General features: G+C 40.2%; 2 protein-coding genes across 2 annotated transcripts; both read right to left on the bottom strand.

The window, feature by feature from the left end:
* Positions 1-4,524: 4,524 nt before the first annotated feature.
* LOC112005158 (uncharacterized) lies at positions 4,525-6,425 on the bottom strand. Its single transcript, XM_024037408.2, has 4 exons — positions 6,239-6,425; positions 5,214-5,878; positions 5,029-5,106; positions 4,525-4,980 (listed from the first exon to the last, which is right to left on the bottom strand). The coding sequence occupies exons 1-4, from the start codon at positions 6,423-6,425 to the stop codon at positions 4,525-4,527; spliced, it is 1,386 nt and encodes a 461-aa protein (XP_023893176.2).
* Positions 6,426-7,999: 1,574 nt separating this feature from the next.
* Positions 8,000-12,188, bottom strand: LOC112005144 (plastoglobule-localized metallopeptidase 48, chloroplastic). Its single transcript, XM_065776657.1, is given in 9 exon segments — positions 8,000-8,410; positions 8,867-9,004; positions 9,088-9,221; positions 9,320-9,429; positions 10,045-10,141; positions 10,238-10,417; positions 11,183-11,250; positions 11,468-11,525; positions 11,744-12,188. Coding segments are annotated over 8 exon segments (1,011 nt in total). The 5' UTR covers positions 11,972-12,188; the 3' UTR covers positions 8,000-8,410; positions 8,867-8,868.
* Between the last annotated feature and the right edge of the window lie 610 nt (positions 12,189-12,798).

Here is a 12,798-nt window from a genome sequence, read left to right as displayed (position 1 = left end):
AAATATCCATCGGGAGGCCAAGTGTTAGAAATATTGGGAAATCAAGCCATGGCTAGGCAGTGCTTGATAACGGCTATTCAACATCAGCCAGAGACAGATACTTCGGCCACGACCGAGAATGACTTATAGCAATTAAAGACTCCGGCAACCCACTATAGCACATCCGCCGGTGGAGCGGAGTGTGAGAATTTGGAGAGGGTGAGTGTTGGGGATGATCCAGATAAGTACTTTTAGGTTGGACCACAGTTACCTTTGTTAGAGAAGGAGCAATTGGTTGAGGTCCTTAGGAGAAACATTGATGTGTTCGCATGGAATGCCTACGAAGCCTTATGGGTGGATCCAGACTTCATTTGTTAACATTTGAATGTCAATCCCTCTGTTATTTCGAAGAAACAGCCACCTCAACGTTCGTCCAAAGTACATATCGAGGCTATCATAGACAAGGTGACCAAGCTCAAACAGGCAGGGGCTATCAAAAAGGTGTTTTACCCTCAATGGTTGGCTAATATGGTCGTGGTGAAAAAGAAAAATGGAAAATGGCACGTGTGTGTTGATTTCACGGGCCTTAATAGAGCTTGTCCAAAAGACCCTTTCCCTATACCCCGTATAGACTAGCTAGTGGATGCAACAGTAGGCCACCCTCGGATGAGCTTCCTAAATGCCTTTCAGGGCTATCATCAGATCCCACTGACAGTGGATAATCAGGAAAAGACCGCTTTTCTCACTCCCACTAAAAATTATCACTACAAGGTAATGCCTTTTGGCTTGAAGAATGCGGGGTTTACATACCAACGGATGATGACGAACATGTTTGAGCCACAGTTGGGCAGGAGCATCAAAGTCTATATTGATGATATGGTGGTGAAAAGTAAGGTAGTGGCTGAGCATGTGACAGATCACCAACACTTTTGAGATTTTAAGGAGACACAAATTGTGACTAAACACATCTAAGTGCTCATTCGGGGTAAGCTCAGGGAAGTTTTTGGGCTACATGGTGACTCACCAAGGAATTGAAGTGAACCCCTATCAAATTAGAGCCATAAGTAGCTTGCAGCCACCTCGGAATCCCAAGGAGGTCCAGAGGTTGACTGGGATGACCGCAGCTTTGAATAGATTCATATCCAAGTTGGCGGATAGGTGTAGACCTTTTTTCCTTTTACTCCACAAGTGGAAAGGATTCGAATGAACCGAGGAGTGCACCCCGGCATTTCAGCAGCTTAAAGAGTATCTATCTTGGCCACCCATCATGTCTAGTCCTGAGGTGGATGATGTCCTTTTTTCCTATTTGGCGATAGCCACTTATGCGATCAGTTTTGTTCTGATACAAGTAGATAATGCCGTCCAACGGCCAGTCTGCTACGTGAGCAAGTCGCTTCATGAGGCTGAAATACGTTATCTGCCGTTGGAAAATGCCATTTTGGCAATGGTGCAACTACAAGGAAACTTCCCCATTATTTCCAAGCACACACTGTGGTTGTCCTAACTCAGTATCCGCTCAAAGCCGTACTTCGAAGTGCAGACTACACTGGCAAGATTGCCAAGTGGGGCACAATTTTAGGGGCTTTTGATATTAGGTATATGCCTCGTACCTCTGTGAAGGGCCAGGTTCTCGCCGACCTGGTGGCCGAATTTGCTGAAGGCCCTGAAGAAATAGAAGCAAGCCCACATGGCATGGATGAAAAATCAGTTAGTCTTATCTCCGTGCAACATGCCTCACCTTGGAAAGTGTATGTGGATGGAGCAGCAAACCAGCGGGGGTCAGGAGTGGGGTTGGTTCTGATATCTCCTGAAAATGTCACTATCGAGAAGTCTATGAGGTTGGGATTCTCAGCTACTAACAATGAGGTAAAGTATGAAGCTTTATTAATGGGGATGGCGATGGTCAAGAAACTAGGTGAAAAAATAGTGGAGATTTTCTCAGACTCGAGACTGGTTGTAGGCCAGGTTAGAGGGGAGTTGGAAGCTCGGGACACAAGAATGCTGGAGTACTTGGGTTAGGTTAGGCGTATGCAAATAAATTTTGAATTTTTTGAAGTAACCCATGTCCCTAAGAGCGGAAATGCCTATGCAAACTCCTTGGCCACCCTTGCTACCTCCTCGGCGCAAAACTTGCCTCGATTGATAATGGTTGAAGACTTAAACGCACCCACCCCAGTAACGGGGGACTCGCTTCAAGTCAATCAAATCAATTCGACGCATAGTTGGATGGATCCTATATTGTTATTCCTTGAGAAGGATATACTACCCGAGGACAAATCAGAAGCTAAAAAGATACGATGAAAAGCTCCTCGGTTTTGGCTGTCCGAGGACAAAAAGTTATATAAACGCTCTTTCTCTGGGCCATATCTGCTTTGTGTACACCCCGAAGCCTCAAAGGCACTTCTAGAAGAGCTACAAGAAGGGATTTATGGGAGTCACACTAGAGGAAGATCTCTATCTCACCGGGCAATTACTCAGGGGTATTGGTGGCCAGGCATGCAAAAAAAAGCACAAGAATACGTTAGGAAGTGTGATCAATGTCAAAGGTTCGCACCAAGCATCCATCAGCCGGGGGGAGTTCTTAATCCTCTTTCTAGTCCTTGGCCTTTTGCTCAATGGGGCTTGGATATCGTTGGCCCTTTCCCTAAAGCAGTAGGAAATAGAAAATATCTGCTAGTTGGCATAGACTATTTTACTAAGTGTGTCGAAATTGAGCCTCTGGCCAATATCAAGGATGTGGATGTCAAGAGGTTTGTCTGAAAAAATATCATTACTCGATTCGGTGTTCCTCAAGCTCTCATCTCGAATAATGGTTTTCAATTTGACAGCAAGGCTTTTAGAAAGTATTGTTCCGATCTGGAGATAAAGAACAGATATTCCACTCCAGCCTATCCACAGGGAAATGGGCAGGCCAAGGCTATCAACAAGGTCATAGTGGGTGGGCTTAAAAAAAGGTTGGATGATGCAAAGGGAAAATAGATGGAGGAGTTGCCACATGTCCTCTGGACGTATCGAACAATGCCTCGATGGTCAACAAGGGAAACCCCATTTTCAATGATGTATGGGGCTGAGGCTGTGATTCCTCTTAAAATGGGTTTTCTCACACTAAGGACCAGTACTTTCACCTCAGATGGAAATGATGAACTGTTGAAGAAGAATCTAGACTTGATAGATGAACGACGAGAGAATGCGATGGTTCAGTTGGCCTACTACCAACACAAGCTAAAACAAGGTTATGATGCAAATGTCAAGTTGAGGCCATTAGCTCCAGGAGATTTGGTATTGAGAAAAGTCTTGGGAACTACCAAAAATCCAACCTAGGGAAAGTTAGGGCCTAATTGGGAAGGACCGTATCGTATTACATCTATAGCAGGAATAGGTGCTTATTACTTAGAGAATTTAGATGAAAAAACTGTACTCCATCCCTGGAATGTAAGCAACCTAAAGAGGTATTATTATTAACAAGAACAGTTCTGTTTTACTTCCTTTTACGATTTATCCTAATTCTGCAACTTGTGTCAGTCTATTGAAGTATTAAACAGAATCTAAGTTATGTTAGGTCCTCAGACCACAAACTTAGTGGAAATTAATACAGTATGACATCTATTGAAGTATTAAACAGAAACTAAGTTATGTCAGGTCTTCGGACCACAAACTTAGTGGAAATTAATACACTATGACATCTATTGAAGTATTAAACAGAAACTAAGTTATGTCAGGTCCTCGGACCACAAACTTAGTGAAAATTAATACACTATGACATCTATTGAAGTATTAAACAGAAACTAAGGTATGACAGATTGTTTAGACAACAAACTTAGTAGGAGTCAATGCTTTTTAAATAAGGTCCGTGCAACTAAAATTGTGTATCAAAGCAAACTCCATGAGCATCACTTAAAGCATTTTAAGGTGCTCAGTACCTCCCTGGGTTAAACATTTAGAGCACTTTCTCAATGTGGATACTTTTTAATGAATTAGAAGCAAGCCGCTGTAGGGCTGTGGAGTTCACTGTTATAGTCTGCTTTGGTTTCTAGTTATCATACAAGTTTTCTCTTATAGTATCAGATTTTATTCTTCTGTTGCCTGGGATCATGTAAAAACAAAGAATATTCGTGCAGAAAATTATACAAGTGATAGAGAAAGCAACAACATCTCATATAAATTTGGAAAGGGAAATATACATCACAATTAAAAATATCCTCCAAAAAAAAAAAATTGAAAGGGAAAATAAGAAGAATTTAACTGCGTTAACTATGGTTTTAATTTTATTTGGAGCTTGGGTTGGGGGGCTCTGCCAGTTGCCTCAGGAGGAACATCTTTCTCTTTTTCCTTTGGAACTTCTCTAGCAGGTAAGATGGTTGAAGCCAAGGCCTGTTCAAAGCTTTGAGAAGCTGTTCCATCCTTAGGTCCCTCTGCTGTTTTGTCTAAAGAAATATTTTTTGCAGCTTCAGGCACTTCAGGGTGCTTCTGCTAGTTGAGAATGGGAGGATTTTGTGTTTGTGCTTCTTTGGTCGAATCAGCAACTGTGGAGGATGCCTCCTCTTGTTAAGAAGAAGGGCTTGAAGCTCGTATAGCTGGAGAGAAATAAACATTTTCTAGCCTTCTCAATTCAGAAGAAGATTCAACCCCAGCTCGGTTGAGAGCTTCTTCCCAGGTCTGGGCACAGTATGCCTGACATACGATGGGCACCTCAGCCCGGAAGTTATTCTCAGTCTCAACAACGCCAACGTCATACCCATGCTGTTCGGCTTGGTCTTTTTCTTTTTTAGCCTTTGTCTTTGCTTTCTTCGCCTCAGCCTTTGCTTTTTCAGCCTGGTCTCTCAGCCTTTGGGCTTCCTCTAGTTGCTTCTTTAGAGTTGATACCTGTTCCTTGGAAGCTGCCAGCTGGTCATTAGCATCACGCAGACATTTCCTCTGGTCCTCGGCTTGCCTTTGGGTGCTCTCCAAGGCTAAGTCAGCACTCTTCCGAGCATGTTCTTCCTCAGCTAACTTTTTCTTCAGCTGTGTGTTGCTTTGTTAAACAATGGTGAGTGTTTGCACAACTGTTACTCGCTTCTTCCTCTCATCGTCTATTTGCTGGTAGCAAGAATTGGTTATCTCCTCCAGCCTGAAAGTGGCTTGAACAGCCTAAAGGAAAAAGAGTTAGGGATGCAATAAATAAAATTATGTGTATGACATTTATAATTAAAGAAACAAAGCAAGAAGGGTATCATACCATGCCTATTCAGAAAAACCTCGTTCCTCTTTACGCCTCTCTGCTTGGTCATATCCTTGGGAAGTAGGAGAGTTTCCTCTAAGGCCGAAGCAACTTGACACCCAATTTCGCCGTTGAAGTCCCTAATCGAGGCATCTTCCCTCAGGGGCTCACCACTGAGCATAGGTGCAGGGAGCCAGGCCTGGGGTTCCGAGGACTGAGTGGTTGTCCTTTCTACGACTCGTTGAGGCCCATAGCTAACCTTTTGCTGCTTCGCAGCCCATTGAGCCTCGTCTTCACAAGTTGGATGAGATCTCCCAGTCTCTATCACTTCCTTATCTTTCGACTCTCTCCTTCTCTTCAAATCATTAGGTTCGACCCCAGTTGGTTGAAATGATTGAGGAGGGTGAAAATGGGATTTGGGAGGAGGGGGAGGGGGGGGGAGTTTAGGATGAGTTGACTTCCTCAGTGCACCCTTTCCAGGCTGGCCTTCGATCACGTCCATCAAACTCCTCTGACTCTTTCTCTGGATGCCCATTTCGTCAGAAATCACCTCGGGAGATAGGGGTTGATTGAATACTTTAAATTCGTCTGCAAAATCTAAAAACTCTACAACTCCCTCTGAAGTCTGTTCTTCTTCTTCTTCTTCTTCTTCTTCTTCTTCCTCCTTCCCTTTCTGAGGAATGGAGCGTGACGATGAAGCTCCTATAGAAGGAGTAGCCACAAATAAGGGCTGAGTAAAAGGGGGCACCTTCTAGTCAGACTTCCCTCTCTAGTCGGACAAGGTAAACCATCATGCCATTCCTCAGAAAAGATTAAAAAGTCATCTTTTAATCTCTTATTCGATGTAGGGAGGCATTTGATTAACCTTACTTCAGGGTGCCTAGACTTAAGATAGTAACCCTAACCCTTCAGATGATTAAGATTGTACATCCAGTTCACATCATGATGGGTCAGGCCTCCTCTCATTTAGGGCTTCTATACTCCCTAGCACCCTGAACATATTTGGGGCACATCGTGTGGGAGATAACCTAAAGAATCTAAGATAACTTCTAGTGAGATTACCCATAGGAATAGTCATCCCTCCTTCTATAAAGGCGATCATATGGATGACCACTTCTGCTGTCTTCCTATCGTTTATCCATGTTTCTGGAGAAGCATATCTCATACCCACTGTTGGGGGAATCCTATACTTAGCTCTAAATATCTCTATATCCTCTTCAGACTCAACCAGACTCTTGAACCTACCCATTTTCTAAAAGTCGTGAAGAAAAGTTAGTAAAAAAGGATTGAAGGCTAAGAAAGGTTAAGGAAACTTACAGGTTTAAAAAAGGAGGTCCTCGGATAGACTCTCAGTATTTATGAGAGTGTGGAGAGGTGAGAAAGAGAGGCAGGTTCAATGAATACACGCTAAGATAGTGTGATTTTTGTAACTGAAAAGAGAATTGATTTGAAAAGCTCTTTATAGTGGCGCAGAAATTGTAAGTAGGAAAAATCCCGCTCATAAATACTGAAGGTCCTCCACCGTTAGATTTACATCTTGCTGTTGAACGTGGGGGACAAAGAAGCCGTCGTCATTTAAAAAGGCGTTCTGAAAGTTAGGAAAGTCCACGAAAGGTCCTCCACCGTTAGATTTACATCTTGCTGTTGAACGTGGGGGACAAAGAAGCCGTCATCATTTAATAATGGCGTGCTCCTGACGCCGAAACGTCAAGAGCATGCCTTGGGCAGGTAAAAAGGCGTTCTGAAAGTTAGGAAAGTCCACGAAAGGGGTGAGGGCAAGATATCAAAATCTCCTTTTTTCCGAAGTGACAAAAAGCGAGATTTTGAAGGGCTATTGTGGGGCCGACTATCCAAAAAGACGATGTGAAAATCGTAGAAAATGGGCTTATGACCTAACGGCCCAGTCCGAGGACATTCACTTATCCGAGGATGGTTAAAGAAAGATATTGTGGGAGTAGTATAAGAAAAAGGGATAGAAGTCATATATAGTGACCTAAAACACATCCGAGGATAAGATCTATCTCAGATACCATGGTCCAAGGTGGATGTAATTATCTTACTATTTAGGGTACTCCGCAAAGTTGTATTAGAACTGGAAAGTGAATATAGAACAAAGAAGAAACCGGGAGAGATAACAAATATCTTCTAAAGTTGCTACATCCACATTAAACGCTTCCCAACTAACTCTCTGGCCGCATTAATGTGGAGGTGATACTTGAACAGTAACTAAGCAGCCTTATGGCTGCTGAGCGAAGGTTCTAGGAGGTGCCGGATGGGACAGAAAGGAGTTCCCCGAATAGAACCTACATGTGTACGGTGAGAATGGGGTGAGGAACGTGGTATATGACCTGAAAGTGGATGACATTAAAGGAGACGGAGAAAAAAGGAAGAAAACGATAGAACCCAGAAAGATATCCCCTGAGACTTAGCCAAAGAGAGTTTTTATTATTTGATTAATTTGAAGCGTCCTTTGCTGCACAATTATCATGACTTTTCCTACCGAATAGAACTAGTTTTTTTACCCACTCTCTAAAAATTTATTGTTTGGGCTTGTTGGGTTAGAAACCCATCCCTATTCTGGTTCCGATTCAATTTGAGTCCCTACATTGCTGCTGTGGCATGCACAAAGCAGCATAGCCCCCGAATGGAAAAATTATATTTTGTTTCGGATGTATATGCCATCTCTCTCACCCCTGAAAGATTGATTTATGAATGTCACCCGAATGCTCACCCCAGGATTTTTGCAGCACAAGCGTTAATGGTGTTTGCAATCCAAGCAACTTTTAGAGTAAATAAAACAAAGATACACACACAAGGCCTCAATTCTGGACAGACAGCTTTATACAAGCATATAAAGGAACTGCATTGTCTTTACATTGTTTATGACTGAATCAATACTTACATACCCATATCACTTGAATGTTACTTAATCTCGACCTTACATTTTGACGCCATCAGAAAACAGATAGAGATTCCCAGTAACTGTATAAGGGAGGGAGAAAAAAGAAAAATGTATAACTACCTGGATTTACAACAATGGTTATAATACATAGCAATGCGTTCTCAAAACTAACTTCTTTTATAATTACACAAGGTTGACCAAGAAAACAAGACAGTATAACTTCCATTTGTAAATGTTTTGTAATTTGATAAGCCAATATTTTGCTGCAGTGTCGAAATCTTAACAAATCCTCTCAATGACACCTGTCCTCCTTCCCCCTGGCCTGGGGTACCCTTTTGACACAAGAAGATAAGTCAGTGAGAATATAACTAGGACTCATGAACAAAAATCAGACAAGGACTTAAAACAATGAAGTGGCATGTGGGGTCTGAATGCATGAGGTTAGGGGGTGTAAGACGCCATTTTATAAAGTCCAATTACAACTTTCCAGTGGCTGAAGTTGATAAGATGCCATCTATGTTAACATTTTGTTCTACTGGAAAATAAACAGCGTGTCATCTCACTATCATTTATCACCTTCAAGCCCTAGGGGCATTCCACCCCACAACTGAGTCAAAAGTAATTTGCTATGTGCACAACAATGCAATAAGTAATATTACTGTATGACTTATATGGGGCATGTTTTTACCACATGAGACTACTTTCTGCAAGTGTAAGGCTTCAGAAGAAAAAAGGCAAATTAAGTTTGAAAGCTAACCATGGCACTGTTTTGGGTTTTAAACTCTAACCTCTAAACCTTTTGTAAAGAATTGATTGGCATGGCACGTTTCAGAATGGATCTGTAATCTTGACTCCTAGACCATTCATCAATCTCACGAGCACGTAGAACAGGCAGAGGGTGTGAAAGTTGCCTTGTTTGAGCATTTCTGGCAAGCATAAGTAGATTAGGAATCAGTAACAAAAATAAATGACAACCCAATTTATGTTGTCTGCATGAATGGCTGCTCACCTTATATACCACCCAACTGGGCTTGAGGAAGCTCTGTCGTAAGAACGAGCTTGTTCCAAGAATGCATCCACATTCAATTGATCAGCCATAGATGGGCATCCCCCAGCTAATTTCATAAGCACAGAGATGACCACCTCTTGTGGGAGTTCAGATGAAAATCAGATAATTAATCAAACTGGTATACAACAGATAATAGTGCAATGTGTAGTTTAAGTTTTTAATATCAGTATACCTTAGGGTCTTGCGCAACAAGAAGGGCTGCACGATCACAAGTCAACTCTGCTGCTCAGAGCCAGCGGAATAACTGTTCTTCTAAGCTCTGAGCTATTAGCCCACCAAGACCTGAAAAAGTCATGGACATTAAAAACACTATGATGCAATTTGATAATTTAATCCAGACACCAAGTAACAAGAAGTTCAATCATCTTACTATGTGACATGCAGAATTTTTAATCATGAATATCATTAAAGAGTCCCCTAGCTCTACACTTCCCAGATAATGGGAAATATCCAGAAAACAGAACCAGATTCTAACAATCATTCCCTAATACAAATGGTTGGGTACTTTCACTTTCAGGCATTCAGTTAAAGACACCCCTCCTTAACATGCCTGCATGCATGCACATGCAGACATTCAGAGCACTTACATACACAAACGCACAATGTAACAGCTACATTCTCCTCACAGTCAGATGAACAAATTTTATATATCTACTTGTGATCTGCCAAATAAAATGCACCTCAGAACCTGAAAGATCTTATAGTGCAGTCTGAAATCCAATCATTTTGTGGTTCAGGATCCAGACCCCTTTTTTCTGAATTGATGTCTATCACAATCCCATAATAATGAAATGTATGGTAATAGTATGCATTTACCCTTTATTTTTGGGATAAGTAAAGACTAAGGGTAAGTAGTATGCATTCACCAAAACAAGCATAAAGAACCAAATGACCTACCAGGTACAGAATAAGCCCCAAGGGTAAGAATATTCGCATATGTAAGCCATACACCATGGTCGCATTTCAGGTGACCCAACTCATGAGCCAGAACAGCCTAAATAGCAGTAGACTGGCAGGAAGTTAATAACATTTCATAATAAAAGATAAAACTTTCACTAGAATTTTATAACAAAGAATTGAAAAAAAAGACCTGCAATTCCTTCTGTGTCAGAAGCTCCACAAGGCTGGTATGAACAACAACAAATGGCCTTTTACCACTTACAGCTAAAGTATATGCATTTGGTACAGGACTTTGTCGGACATACAGAGCAGGAGCCTCAATGTTCAATACCTCTGCAGCCTCAATCATTAATCTATGAAGATCAGAAAGCTGAGAGATGAAGAACATAATTTTAAAGCCATTAGATAAGTTGATAACAGGAAAACATGATTTTCACATTCACACATGTTCTTTCACCAAGGGATGAAAACTTGATTGAATATACCTAAAACACACACACACACACACACACACACATATATTTTTTATAGGTAGAGTTAAAATATTTTTAAAGATGTGCCACACCCATTTTTAAAATGGCACAACATTGGTAATAATATTGGAAATGCCACCTTACTCCTGTTGGACAACAAGCATGACTAATGAAAACTAAGTTCTTTCAATTAATATCCCATACATATACTTATAAGGCAACAACAAAAAATATTACTAAAAAATTATCAGGCAACAACATGAACACAATTTGATGTCAGAAGGACAAACTTATGCGAGATCCTCACACTTTCAAGGAGTTAAAGAAAATAAATATGAATAACCATATTCTAATGAGTAAAAGAAAACACAAACATCACAAACAAGAGTATTCCATAGACTTCTAGAAAAACTAACTTGAACAGACCACGAAGTGTACACATTACAATGAAGATTCTAGATGTAACAAAGATTGAATTACATGTTCATCTCTGCTTTGGAATTCTCCAATAAATGTACAAAACAAGAATCCACTAGCAACACTTAATACATTCACAAAGAGACCCGGTTAAAGAAAATGAACACATGGATCAAAATCAAACAAGATATACACATCTTCCCTTCCTCTACAATATTCTTCGCCAAAAAAGCATCGCATATTACCTGATCTTTAGAAACAAGAACCGATGTCCCTATATTCTCCAGAAGCATGACCTGCTCGGCAACAGTTCCTGCAACAACGCGTTTCGATCATCACTAAAGTAACATCTCAAGAATTTACACTCAAATCTTATCCAACCAGAACACAGCATTTCCAAAAAATTTAAGAATTAAAATAACTCATCGTCGTTTTCATACTGAAAACAAAGACAAAAACCTCTCCATTCATTTCCTATATTCTCTAATGCACAATCTTCTCTCACAGAACACATATAACATTTCAATTACCTAGTAGAGCCCTTCCGAGTTCTTTCAACCCTGGAATCGCTCTCAATATCAGCGTGTTCTGCACAAATTCAAAATTAAACCAAAACAATAATAGTAATCAGACCACAGAGAAACTCTAAATACTCCACTATTGCCAATATAAGCTTAATTCCACTGTTTGTTTGCTGAGAAAACATGTAGAAATACTTAGTCAAAGAAATTTCTAGAGAAACAAACAGAAATCAAAGAAATCAATAACAAAATAGAAATCAGTCAGTCAGTCAGTAAGAGTCAAACCTGCTTATCAAGAGGATGACGAAAGTCATCGGCATCGAGGTTGCGAAAGACAAGCGACGGCGTCGCGGCTCTACAAACCGAAACCCTAATCCTGGTGCGATTCTTCTTTGGCGTTAAGAATCGAAGCGAAGACGAAGAAAACCTCAGGTTATCGGAGGCGACGAAGCTGAAACAGAGAGATTTGGGGGTTTGGGAGAAACATAGAGAGGAGAGAGGCACGGAAGCCATTGATAATTGATTGAAGCTGAAGCAGAGAGAGCTGGAAAAAGAGAAAGAAGTAGTAGTAGTAGAAGTTCAGACTTAGAAAAGCGTTTTGAAATTTTTCATTTTTTTCGCGATGAAAGTTGAAAACACAGTAAGAGACACAGAGAGAGACACGCACAGCCAAGCCCGAATGAGAAGCGTGATCTATGTTTGAAATGAGGCGTATGTACGTTTGTGTCCACAGCCTACTCCTGGCAACGGCTTCGCGCCGTTTCGTTTTCTGTTGACTATTGTGTCCTCCTCGTCTGATTTTTTCTTTTTTCTTTTTTCTTTTTTCTTTTTTCTTTTTAGAACTCAAATTTTATTTTATTTTATTTTTAATGAATTGATTGTATCAATTATTTAATTCCTTGATTTTTCTTATCCTCATTTTTTGTCCTTTTTTTTAACCAATCATGTTATACTTCAAATTATTTGATGTTGTATTAGTAAAAATTAAAATTAACTACAAATTAAGTCATTCAATTCAAAAAATCAGAGATTCAAAACTAATAATGCAGTTTTATAGAAAATACTTCAACTCAATAGAGAAAATAAGTTTAAATGTAATATTATATTATTTTATATATTTTTATGGTTTGAATTAACACAGCCAATAATTTAAGAACAAAATCTTTAAATTCATTGTTGATGATTCCAGATATATGTTTTTGGGTTGTCCAAATAATAATGCATGCATATGAATTCATTTAAAAACATACTAATAATTAGATGTATACTAAAATTCTTACCTAAGTTGAATACTACTTGATCATTTTTTTTTAACAACTTAAAAAAAAATGTTTTATAAG

Source organism: Quercus suber, unplaced genomic scaffold (genome assembly GCF_002906115.3).
Source record: "Quercus suber isolate HL8 unplaced genomic scaffold, Cork oak 2.0 scaffold_138, whole genome shotgun sequence".
In the NCBI taxonomy this organism is placed as follows: domain Eukaryota; kingdom Viridiplantae; phylum Streptophyta; class Magnoliopsida; order Fagales; family Fagaceae; genus Quercus; species Quercus suber.
The sequence above is the reverse complement of the archived record's forward strand: the minus strand, read 5'-3'. Positions and strand labels throughout refer to the sequence as shown.